We start from the raw sequence: 19,117 nt of genomic DNA, 5'->3' as shown, positions 1-19,117 counted from the left end.
TATAAATAATGTATGGAAAAAAAATCAGTTTATGTAAGTTTTAACGGTGGATACGTTCTAGAATATTGTCCGGGAACTATTTTTATTTGTCTCGTCTAGAATCTCAGACTTCCGTGTTATAATCATCATTGCCAAAGCCCAAAACATGAGCATAAGTACATATTGTTTCCTCATTACCAGTCAATCTTTAAGTAAATAAAGTAAATTAAATTAGTATACGAGGAGAAAATCCACGGGATCATTGAACTACTTACTATCCTATAAAATGTACGTAGCAAACTGAATTTCATAAATTGTTATAGAAATTATTGCTAATTTTAATCTATTCGTTTTAAACAGACAATAAATAATTAAATAGCTAACTCTTTAATACGAAAGGCCCTATAAAATGAGTTCAATATTTATAATTCGTCCCGAATTATACAACCAATCATAACATTTTTAATAGTTTATTTATAAAATAGGTGTTACTTAAATACAAAACACTTATAATAAAAAATACTTCTATCATAACAAACATTTACGATTTTAAATTTTAATAACATCAACACATCCGTATACTACGTCCAACAAATTAGTGTTAATTGTATAAAAAGGCACATTTTATCCCAAAATCTTCAAGGTGATTCATTTACATGATTGTGTAATGCACTTTCACTGGCGCCAGTGCGTGACGTGTGGTAGGCGGTAGTATACACGCGCGACTATAAGTCGCTGCGACTAAAAAGTCGCACGTTTGGTTGTAGCTTTTGTATGTTTGTAAAAATACGTTGGTAAGGCTACGAAGAAATTACAGACCATTGACTGATTAGTTTGTATAAAACTAGCTTTCCGCCTGCGGCTTCGCCCGCTTTGTCTAAAACCTAATAAATTATATACTAAAACCATCCCCTTGAATCACTCTATCTAATTAAAAAAACCGTATCAAAATACGTTGCGTATTTTTAAAGATTTAGGCATACATAGGGACAGAGAAAACGGCTTTGTTTTATACTATGTAGTGATGCGTTACCAGTGAGTCTTATTAAAAGTAATTTAGGTCATCAAACCACATGATTATATTATTAGATATTTAAAATGCAAAAACTTGTTTATTGATCGCAACCAATCTTGTTATTTAAATTTAATTTATGAAAATTTATTTATTTTTTCTAAACGAGCTGTGACCGCAAAGATTATACTTACACAGTGTGTATAAACAACTACTTACTGATCAATATATTATTAAAAAAATAATTTTAGGCTTAGAAAAAACATATTTTATTGCATAACCCTAATAACAAATTATGTAACTTATAAAAATCTAGTCAAATATCGATAATGTAGTTAATATTTATTTTTTTGTCAAAGCATAAACGAACTAAATATCGAATCTTAATTTAATTTTTATGCTAACTTACAAAATGCGGGAACATTACCGTGTTAAAAAATCGGCTAAGTGCGAACCGTACTCGTGGACCGAGGGTTCCGTTTAAACTTTTCGCAATTTTTCCTTTATCAGTGCTTCCTTTTGTGGTTTGGATCCCTAAAAATACGTAACGACTTATATAATGCGTACTGTCTAAGAACACCCTTTACATACAATCCGACCTCTGTAATTATGATAAATCGTGTGTATAAATTTTACACATTTAAGTACGAAAAAATAAGTTTTAATATATGAATCGCAAGTTTATAACCATCCTTAATCCGTCACGTCTAACTGCATCACAAGCCTACTTAAATTGTTTTTAAAGCATCTTGTAAAAGCTTCTCTTATATGTTAACACATTTCTGAGTAATGATTAGTTATGTATACGGAAAAAAACCAAATATATGTATACTAGTTTTCCGCCCGCGGCTTCGCCCGCGCAGTCACAGAAAACCCGCATAGTTCCCGTTCCCGTGGGATTTCCGGGATTGCGTCATTTTCCCGGGACAAAAAGTAGCCTATATCCTTTCTCGGGTATCAAAATATCTCCATACCAAATTTCATGAAAATTATTTTATTATTGGTTCAGTAGTTTAGACGTGATTGAGTAACAGACAGACAGACAGAGTTACTTTCGCATTTATAATACAATTAGTATGGATGTATGTACCTACATATTCGTAAAAATTTGTTACTATGAAATGCACTCACAGTCACAGCACAGAGTAAAAAGTAAAAACTGAAATAATATTTTTAAGCTGTAAGTTTTCTTTTTTTACGAATTAATTGATTAACTGATTCATCGAATATACTCACGTAGTTTAGAACAGATAAATATGTAATAGTTACTAATATTTTAAGTTATAGAAAATGTGTATGAAATAATAATATATAATAATATATTATAATAATAATTTATTTAGCATTTTTAGAAATTAGATTAAGTCGAGAAGACTTATTTTAGAACCTATTTTAGAGGTCAAGAAATGATTAAAATACTTTAGACTGTAAACGACCTTCACAAAAAAATCAATTTCGTATTTATGACGCATGTAAAGTGATACGCTTTCAAAATTTAAATTATCTCTATTGACTCTTTACGCGTGTCTATTGCAATTCATAAAACTAGTAGATCCAGGGAGTTACCATACTGTTGACATAGCAGTATCTTAGAGCAGTGTTAATTCCAGTGTGGGAAAGTGATGGCGCTATCGTTTTCCATACTGGAATTATTACTGCTTTATGATACTATGGTAATCCCCTGATTAGATCCAAGGTGGAGAACATGTGTCGATTTAGCATAGTAAAGCTGCGGCCTGATTGCCTATAAATAAAGCAAAATTACCTAATATATAATTAAAATATCTTATAATATAGTATATTCTACCAGGAGACACGGGTCCTCCATTTATTTCGCATATATTATTAGCTGCATAAGCTGACGACCTTTTTCAGTTTTACCAAAATAAAAAATATCAAAAAATCAGGGCATTTATATAATTTAATTTCTTGAGGTTTAGCCGATTCGGAGGAGCTTAGCTATAAACAAAAAGAAAATGAAGATTTAGAATTCAATGTAATACCTACATAGACTACAGTTCTCAGGGCCTTGAACTAAATCTTAAAACACAAGATTAATTAAAATTCCCCAAACGGATAAGTCATTCAAATTTTTATAAGAAATATTTATAGTTATTGCAAAAAAAAATACGCGTAGGTATTCCCAAAATATCTAGGTCAGCGTAAACTATGGTGTAATGTTTAATTAAATAGATTGTATGTTGTATTTTCCAAAGTTTTTGCAATACCGGAGTTTGACTCATCGTAAACCTAGTTTTGTCAAACAATAGTATTGCAAGCTGCAATAGCTTTTTAAGTATCATTCGACGTCCGTTATAAGCATAGACAATAGACGTAAAATTAGATAAGTTGAAATGATAGGAAATTAATTTGTGATATATCATCGTCTTTTTATCTTACGAATTAATACTAGGTATTTAAAATGCGAATGTTTATTTTTTGTCTATTTGTCTTTCTCTTTTACATACCTAATAGGCTTTTAACGAAGCGATTTTAATTTGTTTAATTAATCATACTTATCATGTTAGTTCAATAACACTACGGAAAAATACCTTATAACACACATATTTGTGCATCTTACATTCTAAATAAACTTTCCTCTCTTACATAATGAAAAAGCATAAACAAAAATGAAAAAGTGCACACTTTGACATCACCTAAACCCGTGACGAATTGTCGCTGTCAATTTGACAGTGACATATGTCATTGATACGTCACGCATTTTGGCGGGAGAAATTTTCCGATTCGCAACGGTACATTGAATTAGCGATGGTTAGGGACGTCTATGTATAATTTAATGCATAGATTATCCATCATATTTCATTTTGTTAACTAGAGAAAACGATCAACGCAATATACATCCGAACTAAGCGGACATATCCATTTTATATTTTTAAATATCAATGAAAAATTAAATGAATAAGATTATGTAGACATTTAAAAACATGCGGGTATATTAAATAGTACTTCAATAAGATAACAATCATAATAATAATAACATACTGTAGAATCTTTCTAATATTAAGTGGTTGTCAAAACCATTGCCTTATGTAGAAAAGTGCTACCTCATTATCCCCTCTGATAAAGAAGTGCGTAATTTTGTATTTACTTGTCAAGTTTTATCCCATTCTTCCAATAATACATAAAATACTTACATTCGTACTTATACATATATAAAATCTCTCTTCTGTCTGTAAAATAATAATAATAAACTTTTATGTCGTATTTTAGTCTTCTTTATATATTAAACTAACTGATCGCCCTACTCTATCTGGTTTAAATTGGATTAAAATCTTACTAAATATTACCGATTTGAATCATCAAAGAAACAATCTTTCCTCTTAATAATATTAGTGTAAATTATTCCTTTAATCTGAAGTATAGTCTCAGGAAATAAAAATGGTACTCCTAAAATTCCTTAACAAAATGGCAATCAAAAACATAAACATAAAATGAATAGGCGTATTTTTAATAATAATTGGAGAACATTGCGAAATACGGAAGTGCTGGCAACATTATCTCGTTAGGTAACAGCGCAGATAATGTAACAGTGTTAACATTGATAAAGCAGATTGCGCAAGCCTGATGCATCCACTTTCAATGTATCGATTTACTTTTAATATTATATGATGTTTTTAATCTGTGGTATATAATTGCTATTTGACCGCCTCCTTGGTACAGTGGTTGACGCGTGAGCGTAGCACCGAGGGGGGTTCGATTCCCGGTGGAGACGAAGAGAAAAAAATGTCTCGGTCTGGCAGGACACAGAAGGCTGATCACCTACTTGTCCCTAAAGAAAATCGATCAGTGAAACAGATGTATAATGCATCTGCCCCTTACCCCACTAGGAGACATGGGACTTCACTTAATATATTGCTATTAGTATCATGTAGGTTTCAGAAGTCTATTTGCATACCTACCTAACTACATAGTTTGTTTTTTGGAATTTGTTAAATTGTGAATAGAAAAACACATATAAATATTGTATTACCTACTGAGCCGACGGTCCCGGGTTCGATCCCCGGTCAGGGCAAATAATTGTGTGATGAACTCAATTATTTGTTCTTGGGTCTGGGAATATATGTATTTATTAAATATTATATTTATCGTCGCCTAGTACCCACAACACAAGCCTTAATTGAGCTTACTGTGGGACTAGGTCGATTTGTGTAATAATGTCCTATGATATTTATTTATTTATTTATTATTTATTACATTTTCTAATATTCACGGCTTATCTGAGTATCTTATTTATAATCTAAGTTAATATTATCTACTTCTTTCAGACATAGTTTACTTATACAGTCCTATCTATCTCTACACTTAAATACATCAAAATCGATTGAACATTTTACATGGAAACCATAATATACAGACTTACTTTTCAATTCATAAAACTTTAATAAAACCTCGTATAATTTCTTCATCAAGTAGTTCCAAATAACAGTCATCAAGCGAAACTAATGACGTCCAATAACTAAGTTAGCCAAGTAATAACTAAGTTACTAAGCATCAAAGTGATTTAAAGCGTTATCGACTGTTAAGTTAATGCATAAGTAAATAGTGAAAGGATCAGCGGAAGACGATCGCGGAAACCACGCGATTGGTGTGTGGTCCAAGTTATAAGAAATAGCGGGAAGTTGAATATAATATTAATTTTCGAAAGAAAATATTTTAACTTCTCGAAAACATTATAAGTACCCTTGTCTATTAAAGACCAATATTTAATAGACAAATTCCAAAATTTTGAGAAAAATTAAAAAAATATAATATTAAGGCTTAAGTTGCGAAAAATTATTTTTAAAAATATGCAGTACCAAGACTGTAATGTGTTATTTTTATGCATGTAATAAATGTAAAAATATTGATTAGTATACTATATCTATGCAAAATTTTATATTTTATTTGGTCTAAAGCGGGAGAATTAATATAGGTACCTACTCTACATATTTTCATATGTAAAATCAAAAATGTAATCTCGCATAATCTTCTTATATATAAAAATGAATCGTAAAATGTGTTGGTAAGCGCATAACTCGAGAACGGCTGAACCGATTTCGATAATTCTTTTTTTATTATATTCCTTGAAGTACGAGGATGGTTTTTATGTAGAGAAAACGTAAATATGTACCACGAGCGAAGCCGGGGCGGACCGCTAGTTTTTAATAATATTTTTTCCATAACTTAGTAAATCGCTCTCTAAACTCTTATATCTTGAACCACAATAATGCAGACGATGTCTTTACATCCGCTTTACGAAATGACGAGCGAACCAAGGGCACATTATACTATCATTAATAACTCATTATTACATAGTTTCTATAATGTGACTTTTACTAGCTGTTTTGCTTTTGGTGGTAAAATCGTTTTTTTTAAACAAAATAAGCAATACTTATATATATAAAACATAATAATTATTAGTGTTTCAAAAGAAAATACGCAACTGAAATTTTATTTGCGTATTTTCCTTATAATAAAATCACAGTTATATTGGTATAGCTTTTCGCTAGCTTTGAGGATTCAAACTGAAATACTACTTTATAAAGCTTTTTATTTCCACTGCCGAGGCAAAGCACTTGTTAGATCATAAGGGCGCTTTTCCACCAATAATATGCGAGGATGTGAAGCGAGGAATGTGTTTGGAAATAACCGATAGTATCGCTTTAAATGTTAAACGCTTAAAATTTCAATATAAATGAAGTGATATGATTGGTTACAAACACATTCCTTGCTACACATCCTCGTACATTATAGGTGCACCCTAATCCACCACGCTAGTCGAGTATGTATGTGGCTAAATTAATTAAAAAAAAGACGTGTGGCACTCGGGGACTGCCGCGGTAAAGCTAAATGCATAGCATGCCTTCAAGCCACACCTCCGTGTCCGTCGGAGTGGGGAGCGTGAGGTTTTTTCGTTACGGAATTTCTGGATTCGGTCGCGATAGAAGCTATGCAATAGCTTAAAAAATGTGCAAATTTTCCATACATCCAGTCAGTCCATCAGTCGTTTACTTGTCCAACTAATTGACATATCCTTACAGGAAATAACTCATTACTTTAACAATAAACACGCAAACAACCAACGAAGAGAACACAATATAAATCCATACTTATATTATAAAGCTGAAGAGTTTGTATGTCTGTTAGGCGCTAATCGCAAGACCATGGGTCCGATTTCAAAAATTATTTCAATATTAGATAGTCCATTTATCAAGGAAGGCTATAGGCTTATATCATCACGCTAAGACCAACAAGAGCAGAGCAATGCGAGGTACAGCTAGAAAATAAAAAGAATAACTTCATTCCGTAAAAACAATCTTCATCTCACTGCAATTTCACCCACATAATGATATATTTACGCATCCATTGTATATTTGGAACAATAGGTATGAAATATTTCAATAAAAAATGAAAGTTTGGATCCGTGTGGACGCATTAAAAAGTTGTGAACGAATTTTTACAATGTGTGTCAATTTTTATGGCTTCAAGGAATTTAAGATGAGGTTTTAAAGATAAATTTCTTTTGTTAGGAATTTTTATTATAATTCAAGTTAATTTTACTTTCATCTTTAAAGTTATTTAGTTTATTTTTTAATATTTATTTTGGAATTTATGTAGGTAACTCACAAGGAGTAATAAAATATATTGAGTACCTATAAAATAGCCTGAAAAAAAATTGGTTGTCTGTAAAGTCGGTTTACTGACAATAGTTGAACGTGACAACGTCCGATTGTGCTTCTTTGTCGCTCGTTCCGCGCTCTCGCTTGCACTTTAAGCCATGGAACGCCTCAGAGCGAGGTAACGCCGCATGAGTCATGTTTTTTCGTGCGTGCAGCCGGCTCTATCGAATTATAAGACGTTGTCACGTCAAAAGTAAATACATACTCAAATTCAATATTAAAATTAAAAAAGTAATTACTTAGCATAAGATGACTACTTTAAAAAAGTTTATAGGGTTTTCTATTAAGTGGGACACAGATTGTGTATATTTTAACTACATAAATAGTCACTACATAAATATTACGCACACAATAACAAATTACATAACACACATAGCACACTAACCTAGAAATGGATACGAGGAAATAAAAAACCTGCCTCGGAAGTTCAGCGAGTAATTATGACTAAAATATGATTAAATTTTCTACGTAATACTAGCTTATGTTCCTGGCTTTGCGCGCGTGAAAGTGCGTTGATTTTATATTGTTTTATAATTTAATTTTGTTTTTAAATTGATGGAATTGACTTTTAAGCGCGTCACACACGGTGACAAATGACCCGAAACACTGACACAAAATTTCGGGTCATTTGTAACAGGATGGCGGTTCTACAGGGGTCTTAGTACGCAATGATAAAAAGAAAAATGATGGTCAGAATGCTGATACCGGATACCTTAAGATACTGTAATATTTTATATTAGAGAACCTTAACATAAAATATTATAGTATCTTCACCGTGTGTGACGCGCTTTATAATTAAGCCAGTTGGATTGTCTAAAATGACGTTTCGTTAACCGTACACACCGTACACAGAACATTACATTATTTATTTCCTTTCCACTCTTGCGAAAAATTAATCTATCAACGCACAGCCTAAACTACATAATATGATGATGTAGGCTACTACAAATAAATAATTTCAAATTTCTACCCTCAAAGGGATAAAAGGGAAGGGAAAATGAAAAGTACCTACCATGCAAACTATTTTGACGCGGGCGAAGCATGAGAGCAAAAGTAAAATAGGAGATAAAAGGTACCATGAAAATTTTGACGAGAGTTAAGCTGACAAAAGCTATTTACAAAACCGGCAAAAGCTATTACGTGTCACAATGTTTGTCCTCAATGGACTCCTAAACCACTTAACCGATTATAATAAAATTCGCACACCATGTGCAGTTCGATCCAACTTGAGAGATAGGATAGTTTAAACATGTAGGTACCACGGGCGAAGCCGGGGCGGACCGCTAGTAAGATCTATAATTCTAAGATAAATGCACAATATTTCCGATACAGCGGCGCCACGACACGTAACAAACAAAATGTTGGACAGCTTTCACCCATGACATAATGTTACATTACCTTACAGATGATCACATGCGTTTAAGTGTGCCGATCGCTGGCTCTGAATAGCAATGAAGTGGAATGAGTTTATTATTGTTATTGTGTGATTGGTGACCGATAGAGGTTTTGGAAAGGGGCTAATAGTTTACGAATATAGGAAATTTACTAGGAAATGTATGATCAAACGTTTTCTAGAGACTTATATAGAGATATGTTGCTGGCGGTCCGGTGTAGTTTGATTTGTAATCTTTTAGAGCAATTTATTTGCTATTTTGTAGATTATGGGGTCTATTTGTCGGGTTCGACTAATACATTTTATGATTCGCTCTACGGAGGTAGGCTGTCCCTGTTAACAGGTTTGCCTATGATCAAATAATTTTTGTCGTAAGCATCTCACCTAATAATAAGTGATGTTTACCTTCCTTCATCAAATTAATTAATTTATTGTATTGCATATAGGACATGAATAACCCTTCATCGTGTATTTAAAGATTATTAAAAATTCAGTACCAATTACGACCAAGAAAATATTAAAAAAAATAGTTTTATATCTTTATTATACAAGACAATTACTCAGTTGATACGAACCAATTTATTTCAAAAGTGTTGTATAAAATATTAATATTGTTTAGACTTCAGACATTGTCTAATTATTTTCAGATTGTCCATATACATAATAATAACCATATCTACTTTATAAATTGTTCTAATTACCATACATTGAACTGACACAAATAAAGCCTTCCAATACAAACAATATTACATCAATTATCTAATATAATAACAATAATCAAGGTCGTTTCAAGGACACTAATCGTCTAGAATATATAAATACAGATTATTTGACATAGTTCTGTTTCATTAGAATGCACACAACTCTCTACGTTATGTAAGTGACATGAGCCAATGCTTACATTTTTAGATTCCTTAATGTGTGGTCACTCCATGTTTGACTTATTGCAATGTAGGATTAAGTAATGTTCTAAGAATATTAGTTCATATCTTCTTCCTTTCTTTTTAGGAATCCTATACTAATATTATAAAGGCGAAAGTGTATTTGTCCTTTCACGTCGCGACGATGCGATTTTGGTATGATTTTTAAGCTACTTAAAAAAAGAGGTTCTAAATTCGACTGCTTGTTTTGGGTTCGTTACCTCAGAACTTTCGTGAACCGATTTTGATGATTCTTTTTTTATTTGAAAGCTTTTGTCCTATGATTGCTCCCATTTAAATTATGTACCTAAAGTGTTATTTGCCGGCGGTTTTGTTTTTAGTTAAAAAAAAAATTAAATAGGAAAGTTTGTTCGTCTTTCTTTCACGTCACAACGGAGATATTTACGGTATAATTTTTGTATCTGGAGATAGTTGAAAGGATAGAGAGTAATATAGGCAGCTTTTTAGCGCGGTAAAACACCTCATTTCCATGGGAACTTCCTTGATAACAATAACATTAGCTACAAATCAAAATTGCGACATCAAAATGATGAAGAAAAATTGCGACAAAAAATATGTAAGTCATTTACATAATAACAATATACTTAAAAGGATTATAGATATTACGTGACATCTACGTTTTCGAAAATTAATAAACGTAGGTGTGAAATGGTTTGTATCATACCATACCAAAATGACTTCGAAATTTATTTGCAACTAGCTTTCCACCCGCAGCTTCGCCCGCGCAGTCAAAGAAAACCCGCATAGTTCCCGTGGGATTTCCGGGATAAAACCTATCCTATTTCCCGGGGTAAAAAGTAGCCTATGTCCTGTCTCGGGTATCAAAATATCTCTATACCAAATTTCATGCAAATTTATTCAGTAGTTAAGGCGTGATTGAGTAACAGACAGACAGACAGAGTTACTTTCGCATTTATAATATTAGTATGGATATTGTTTATAGTCGATCCTTAATAATGTACCTCAATCATCATCTATTAGTAGTTTTTAGCTTGTTTTTATTTCGTTTTATGAAACAGTTTGTTTATCGAGGAAGTTGCAAAAATATTCCTTTGAGAGCAGTCGAAGCTGCATGGGTCAGCTAGTAAATCTATACATATATAAATGAATGTCTGTATATCCTTTAAGCGCAAACTATGCATTATCTACTTCCTTATACTATTAATCCACACATTGCGTTGCCTGAAAGCGAATTTGACTCTAATAGATGAGTAAAAAATCAGTAAAAAAGTGACTCAAATGACTTTGACGCTTTTGTCGAGATATTTTCAAACATTACATACGAACAAAACCTAGTCGAGTATAGTCTTAATTGCTCATCTTTTCAGCAAAGTGTTATGCATGAGCTCCACGAAGCTTTCTGAGTTTAGCTACGACCAATCTTCGACTGTGTAGTGTGTACCGCATGCGAAACCAGGGTGTACAGCTAGTTATACGATAAATATCAATCAGTGTCATTCATTGATATATAATTTATTCAACTTTCAATTACTCTAAACAATGGGATCTTCAAACACGCAACATTCTACCATTGTGCCAAATATCAAGATACCATGAAATCATGCCATTTTGCAACTTTAAGTGGCTCTTACATAACTCCATCCGTTTGACATTATGCGTTTTTAATGCATACCTTATTATACTGTACTTTTGATTGAAAACTACTAGTTAAATACTATTCGGTAGAAACTAATCAATTCGACCTTCATAGGGCCGATTTTTCAATCCTTGGTTAAAATTTATCCGTCCAATAGTATTACACGAACATTTTAAAATGTCACCTGTAAACTGTTATATACGGACAATTAGAGTACATTTTTGAAATGGTAGTTTAATACGTTATTCGATGAATAAGTTTTAACCAACTATTGAAAAATCAGCCCTTATTCGGACGAATGTTACCTGCTCGTATCGCGATATAATAATATACTTACATTTGGTAAATCTTCATTGTAATAGGAAAACTGATTTATAGATATTACTAGCGGTCCGCCCCGGCTTCGCCCGTGGTACATATGAAAAATAGATGTTGGCCGATTCTCAGACTTACCCGATATGCACAGAAAATTTCATGAGAATCGGTCCACCCGTTTCGGAGGAGTATGCAGACTAACATTGTGACACGAGAATTTTATATATAAGATGTATCATCGAAAAATATAGACACTTACTGTAAAGTAGGTACGTACATCAATACTAACAATTATAGACAGTAATTTATACTATAGATATTGATTGATCAAAGTATGCAGCGATACTAAACTTTCATTGCAAAATATAATTTTTATTAGACAAATAACTACTGAATTGTAAAACATTGTAAAACCTTCCTTTACGTTTCCGTGTTCAAGAAACATCATCTTTTTATAAGACGGCTAGGGCTTTTTATCTTGGTTCATAAACATAGGATCAGTCGAAAACAAGTTAACAAATTGTTCATATCAAATGAGTACCAATTGATAATAGAATTGATAATAGTATGTATAAAATAGAAAATTAGGAGAAATCGGACCATTCATTACTAGATAGAGCATAAACGCGAGTTAAACTTTCAACTTGCGGTGAATGTATTGAATGTCTTTCCATGGTTCACTTTTAGGTCAAGAATTCAATAGATTTTATGACATAATTATTTTCTATGAATAATATCTATAAATAATTATTAATTTAGGTACTAACATGGACTAATAAAATTATTTGTCTATGGTACTAGCTGGAAACTGCAGCGTCACTATCGTGGTTATTTTTTCATTTGTGCCCGTTGTTTATTCGTGTAGGGCTGATTTTTCAATCCTTGGTTAAAACTTATTCGTTGAATAACGTATTAAACTATCATTTCAAAAATGTATCCTAATTACTTGCATTTGACAGTTTATAGGTGACATTTTAATATTATCGTGTAATACTTTATTGGACGGATAAGTTTTAACCAAGGATTGAAAAATTAGCCCTAAATTAAAATGGCATATTTGGCTGAATAATAAAATACTTATATTTTTTATTGATGTTACTCACTGGAGCGAAAACATCGACCCATGCCTAATGAAAGACCCTATAAAATCAAAGGCAAAGAATTTCTATTGACTATTTTTGTTGTATCATCTATTTTGTGAAAAACTTAGTTCAATAAGTAGATCAATAAGTAGTTCAATAAGTAGACTGTATCCATAGACCAGAGTAACAATAGCTTATTTGGAACATTGCCTCTTTGTTTATTTTATTATATAAAACTAGCGGTCCGCCCCGGCTTCGCCCGTGGTACATGTTTACGTTTTCTCTACATAAAAACCATCCTCGTACTTCAAGGAATATAATAAAAAAAGAATTATCGAAATCGGTTCAGCCGTTCTCGAGTTATGCGCTTACCAACACATTTTGCGATTCATTTTTATATATAAAAATGTAGGTATAGGAATAATTGTTACTTTAAAATAATGGTTTAATGTTATAATGTCATCTTAATTTATATTAAAACGTTTCATTGTTTTGCCAAAAAGAGTTATGCGTTATTTTCTCTCTATTATGATATTAAATGCCCACATAAAAAGAAACAAAGACTAATAAAATATAATTGTTTTACTCAAAACTATGTCAAAAATGAGGAAACTGTTTCACGCTCTAGATTGAGCTGTGTTAAATTAATTACAATATATTTTTTGCGCTTTCTATTCGATTATTATCCTATATTCTATTGCAAAATGCATACAGATATATTGTAATCATATGTGAAGGTCTTTTAGTTTAAAAAATTGTGCCATGATTTCGGAGGATTACAAAACCATCACAGATGCAAGGCAGATACAACATAGATGGCAATGAACTAATGAGATATAAATAAATATTATTTTTTTTTATTGTATTTTGAGGTTCTCTTTTAACGTTTGATAATATGTGGTTATAGTTATAGACTAGCCACTAAATTAAAATGCCACTAAATCAATGTTTAAATCTCACGAAACCATTTGAGGTTTGGCATAACGACGAATTTGCAGCACTACATTCCGTTCTCTTTTGTATCTACTAAAAGGATTAGGTTCTTTAACTTTAGTTATTTCATTAAAAACAAAATATGAAAAGACGACAAGACATTTTAAAATAAAATAGTTGCTATTTAAAATTCGTATCTCTGTAAGTAAGATTTAAACAAGTTAATTTGTCTAGACAGTCTAATTAGTTAGTATTATAAAATCCTTTGCTCAAATTCATCTCATTACATAGCTGTTATCATATAATAATCTACAGTTTTCTTATTAACCAATAGGCAATTCAGGAACTACGGATAGACTCAACCAGACTCGTTTATATATTTAACGCTAGGCCGATTAGTTTTTACTAAACCTGCAGTACATAAGAGTTACACATGCAATTATGTAAAGTTCATTATGTCATGAACACTTTCAGTATCTTTTACAACGTTTTAAATAACGGACGTATTAAAGGTATTTTAATCTGTGCAAAAAGGCGCGAAATTTTGACAGCCATAGACATTTTTTTTTAAATAGGCCAGTGCATTTTTTTTGTCAAAGTGTTGTCATATTGAAATTTTTATTTTTATTTTTAAATGTGTGATAAAGTGAATATTTTGAATCAAATTGTGTTGTTAAGGTGTAAAAGTGTTCTAAATTACAAAATATATATGAAGTGATTAGTAAATAATTTAATTGAAATTGTTTTACGGGTATTAGTAAAATTTATAGAACTTTAAAGATATGAGATTTTTTCGGTTTCAAAGTTTCATAAATCTGAAACATATTTATTTCATACTGTTGATATGTCACGGTGTTAAATCGCAAGGTATTTTGGAGTGGCTTTTTTCGAATTTGTTGCCAGATTTGGAGGCAACCTCTCCAAAAATGCCAAAGTTTGAATTTAAAGGTAATTAGACTTGTTCGTTTGAATTGATTTCTAAAATTAGAGATATTTTTAGATATTGTGTATCTCTAAGGCTCTTTAGAGGTACATCATGACTCACTAAATCTTAAATTGTTAAAAAAAAAGCATTATGCTCGCTCCTTTTAAGTCTCATTTATTCTCATTTATAGTTCCTACGGAATATAATTAATATGTTAAAGAATTTGAATTCTTGATCTATTCTAGGCTTGAGTGTGTTTATTTTAATGAAATATTATTGTTTGAAAGTCAGCTTCATCTTTGATATGAATACCTACATAAACGTTTTTCTAATGTAAATTTATATTTACCAAACTTAAGAAATACTCGTAGAAGCAGATTATATGTACATTCGTAGTATCATCACTCAATAAAAATTGTTTATTAAGAAATATATACGGTATTAAAAAACAACTAACTAGCGATTAAAACTTCGGTTAGGAATCAAGATGACTATTATTATCTAAATTCGAAAACTAACCAATTCAAGCAGATGAAAGAAGCATTTTAGAACTTAGTATGTTAGTTAAGTCGAAAATATTCTGACCTTCTATACAGAATTTTACTTACTAACTTACTCCAAAAAACGCAGATACATTTTGTAGAGCTTTTTACAAATATCATAAGCCACTTAAAACCAAAAATGTAATTTAAATAACTGCAAACATTACTATAATTTACTTATTCCTCATTTCAGGTTGCGGCGTAGCAGTTGGCAAACAGACAGCTCAACGACGTATCGTCGGCGGTGATGACGCGGGCTTCGGGACCTTCCCGTGGCAGGCGTACATTAGGATAGGATCATCCAGGTTATTTTGTATTACGCAAATTGTAGATATAGTTTCCTAGCTTTTAAGAGAATAAGAAGTATTTTTTCTCAAATGCTGGCAACACTTTAGTATAATATATTGTGCATACGAAACTATACTCTGTCCATTATATTATTTGCTTTTTGACAGCTCCACGCCTATGAAGGATTGTATTGTCTATGTTAAAATGTCATACAAATAATTATCGTATTTCATGGACAGGTCCCGCCCACTTAGTGATGTCTACACAGAATTATTCAATGATGGGTCGATAGATTATAATAAATAAATAAATAAATAAATAAAAAGCCCGTTTGTTTCCAATCCACAATTAAAGAAGTTTTGACACAGGTAGTTTACATTCTTAAAGCTATTTTACATAATATTTAAAAAGTACACTATTTTTTTAACTTAAATTTTAGTTTCTAATGCTTAGTTAATTCTTTTTTTTTTCTATTTTTTTCATGTTTAATGTTACATTCTATCATAGCTTGCTTATCTTTCACTATCATTGATCGGAACCCCTTCTCGGGTATAGGCCTCCTCCAGCTTTTTCCAGGTTTCTCTGTCCATTGCCTTTTTTCTCCATTCGTTTCCTGCTATATTTTTTACATCTTCTATCCACCTTTTTTTAGGGCGTCCTACATTTCTTTTTCCCTTCGGCCCTTTCCATAAAGTTGTCTCCAGTGTCCATCTTTTGTCAGTGCATCTTGCTATATGTCCCGCCCATTGCCATTTCTGTTTCAGTGCAAATTGTAAAGCGTCAATGATTTTCGTCTTTCGTCTTATTTTTTCACTTTTTACTTTTTGTATTTTTCTTATTTTAAGTATGCTCCTTTCCATTGCTTTCTGGCATGCTACTAGTTTACTTTTTATTTTTGAGCTGTATGTCCACGTTTGGCAACCATATGTAAGGGTAGGTAAGACACATGTGTCCAATACAATTTTCTTTAAATGAAGGGGAAATTCGCCTTTTAAAATTTCCTTTAAGGACCAGAACTTTTTCCAACTTATATTAGTTCGCCGCACGACCTCTAGTTCTTCGCTTTTATCTTCGAAGGATAGTTGTTTGCCTAGGTAGATGTAATTGTTGACATATTCGAGGGGCTTCTCATTTAGGAATATAGCATGTCTGTGGCTGTTCGTCAGTATTTTTGTTTTGTCCTCGTTCATTTTAAGGCCTACTCTTTCACTTTCTTCATTAAGGTTGTTTATCATTTTATCTAATCCTTTACTTGTTTCAGCGAACAGTACAATATCGTCTGCGAATCTGAGGTGTGTAAGTTGAGCTCTGTTTACTCTTATGCCATCGGACTGCCAGTTAAGATTGTTAAAAATGTGTTGTAGTACCATTATGAATAACTTTGGTGAAAGCGGATCGCCTTGTCTTACTCCTCTGCAAATCGATATATCCGGACCTCGAGATTCTAGTTTGACCTGACTCACACAGCCTTGATACATATTTTTCAGGACCCTTACGTAGCTTTCGTTTATGTTACACTTGCTAAGTGATTCCCAAATAGAATTATGTGAAATCGTGTCAAACGCTTTTGCATAATCGATGAATGCAATGTATAGTGGGCGGTTGAACTCTTGGTATTTCTCCATCACTTGTTGTAATACGTGCATATGGTTTGTAGTAGAAAAACCTGAACGAAAACCTGCTTGTTCTACCGGCTGGTACTTATCAATTTTCGGGGCTAGCCGGCTTTGCAAAATTGACGCGAACAATTTGTATACACTTGAGAGAAGACTAATCGGACGATAGTTAGAAATATCTTGAGGGTCACCTTTCTTGTATAGGAGAATTATATCAGATCTTTTCCACTGCACTGGAACCTGACCAGTTTTTAAAACCATGTTAAACAAGTAGGTAAGTGGGCGGGCTAGTAGGATAGCGCCAGCTTTAAGTACCTCATTTGGTATGCCGTCTGGACCTGGACTTTTATCTGGTTTGAGTTGTTTAGTGTGCTTGATGACTTCCTCTTCATTCACTAATGGCACGTCGTTAATACTTTGGGAAGTCGTTGTTGCTGCATCAATTGTATTGGTAGTAGAGTTGGATTGTGTATATAATTTTTTGTAAAAATCTGTAGCACAGTTTAAGATATCTTTTCTAGTTTTTATTACTTCAGATGTCGATTTTATGTTTGGGATCCAGGTTTTGTGGGTTGTTAATTTCTTGAAGGCTTTTTTTGTGCTTCTGTGTGTGTTTAGATTGCTCTCAATTATTCGGTTTCTATGGTCTTTGTAATCTTTGTTAATCGCTTTACTTGTAGTTTTAAATAATGTGCTTAGTTCCTTCTTCATTTCTTTAGATTTTTGTTTTATTTTTAAAAGTTCAGTTCGTCTTGTGAGAAGAGTTCTAGTAGATGCGCTAAGTATTTCGTTGGTATTTTTTAATTTTTTATTTTCAGATCTGCATGCGAGGCTGAGAATGATGGCGTCAACTAATTTATCGTAAAAGATTGAAATATTATCTTCTTTTTGTGTTTCTAGTTTAATTATGTTAGTCTCTAAGTTTTCCAAGTAAGATGATATATCTTCATCCGTTTTAAGTGGCTTAGGTTGCGATTTGAAATCTGTTCTGCTCTTTTTACTTTGGTCTAGAATATACGTAGCTCTAACTAAGCGATGATCAGACCGGAATCCAAAGCCATGTAAAACTTCTACGTTCCTAATCCTTGCGGGTTTATTCGACAATATAAAATCAATTTCATTTTTAATGTTACCACATGGTGATAGCCAAGTCCATTTGCGGTTTTTGCGACTTTTGAAAAAGGAGTTCATAATTGTAAGTTTATGCTCGAGTGCGTATTGTATTAGTTTCTCTCCTCTTTCGTTTCTGATTCCGTATCCGAATTTGCCAAGAACAATGTTATCGCTGTCTTCCATGTTAGGTTTGCCGATTTTGGCATTAAAATCACCAATAACGAGTACTTGGTCAGCTGCCTGGCTTTGGGCTACTTGCAAAGTTTCATAGAATAAGTTGATTTCTTCATCGGTGGCCTTTTCAGTAGGTGCGTATACTTGTATTATTGTAAGCATTTGATTGTTGTATTTAATATTTAATAGTACAACACGATCTGAGAGCGCTGTGAAGCTTACAATGTTGTCTTTATATTCTTTTTTTATTAAGAAGCCGACTCCATATAAGCCAGGTGTTTCGCCTTTGTAACAGAAAATGTAGTCCTCATGTTCTTCGATTGCATAGCCCATTCTTCTCACTTCCGCCAGTCCAAGTATGTCAATTTTTATTTTTTGTAGCATGTATGTTAGTTCTATAAATTTTTGGTATGATGATAGTGATCTTACGTTGAACGTTCCAATCCTTAGAGTCGTTTGTGGCAATTTTATCTTTCTAGGTATTATTTTGGTATTAGTTGGAGGGTTGTGGTCTTGTTCCCCCACGG

At 32.3% G+C, this 19,117-nt stretch overlaps 1 protein-coding gene across 3 annotated transcripts in view; it reads left to right on the top strand.

Annotated features, from left to right (window-relative positions):
• Positions 1 to 19,117, top strand: part of LOC149476262 (uncharacterized) — a 53,814-nt gene that overhangs the window by 18,589 nt on the left and 16,108 nt on the right. For all 3 annotated transcript variants that reach the window (XR_016317868.1, XM_089712181.1, XM_089712180.1), the window contains exon 3: positions 15,593 to 15,704. Coding sequence is in view for 2 of the 3 variants with exons in the window: in XM_089712181.1 (XP_089568307.1) it covers positions 15,593 to 15,704 (112 nt within the window). In the remaining variant the exon portion in view is untranslated. The remainder of the gene's footprint in view (positions 1 to 15,592; positions 15,705 to 19,117) is intronic.

Source organism: Colias philodice, chromosome 28 (genome assembly GCF_061535455.1).
Source record: "Colias philodice isolate Cphi_HAF_F1 chromosome 28, ilColPhil1 Martin Lab GWU primary, whole genome shotgun sequence".
In the NCBI taxonomy this organism is placed as follows: Eukaryota; Metazoa; Arthropoda; class Insecta; order Lepidoptera; family Pieridae; genus Colias; species Colias philodice.
This window is presented reverse-complemented; position numbering and strand designations above follow the sequence as displayed.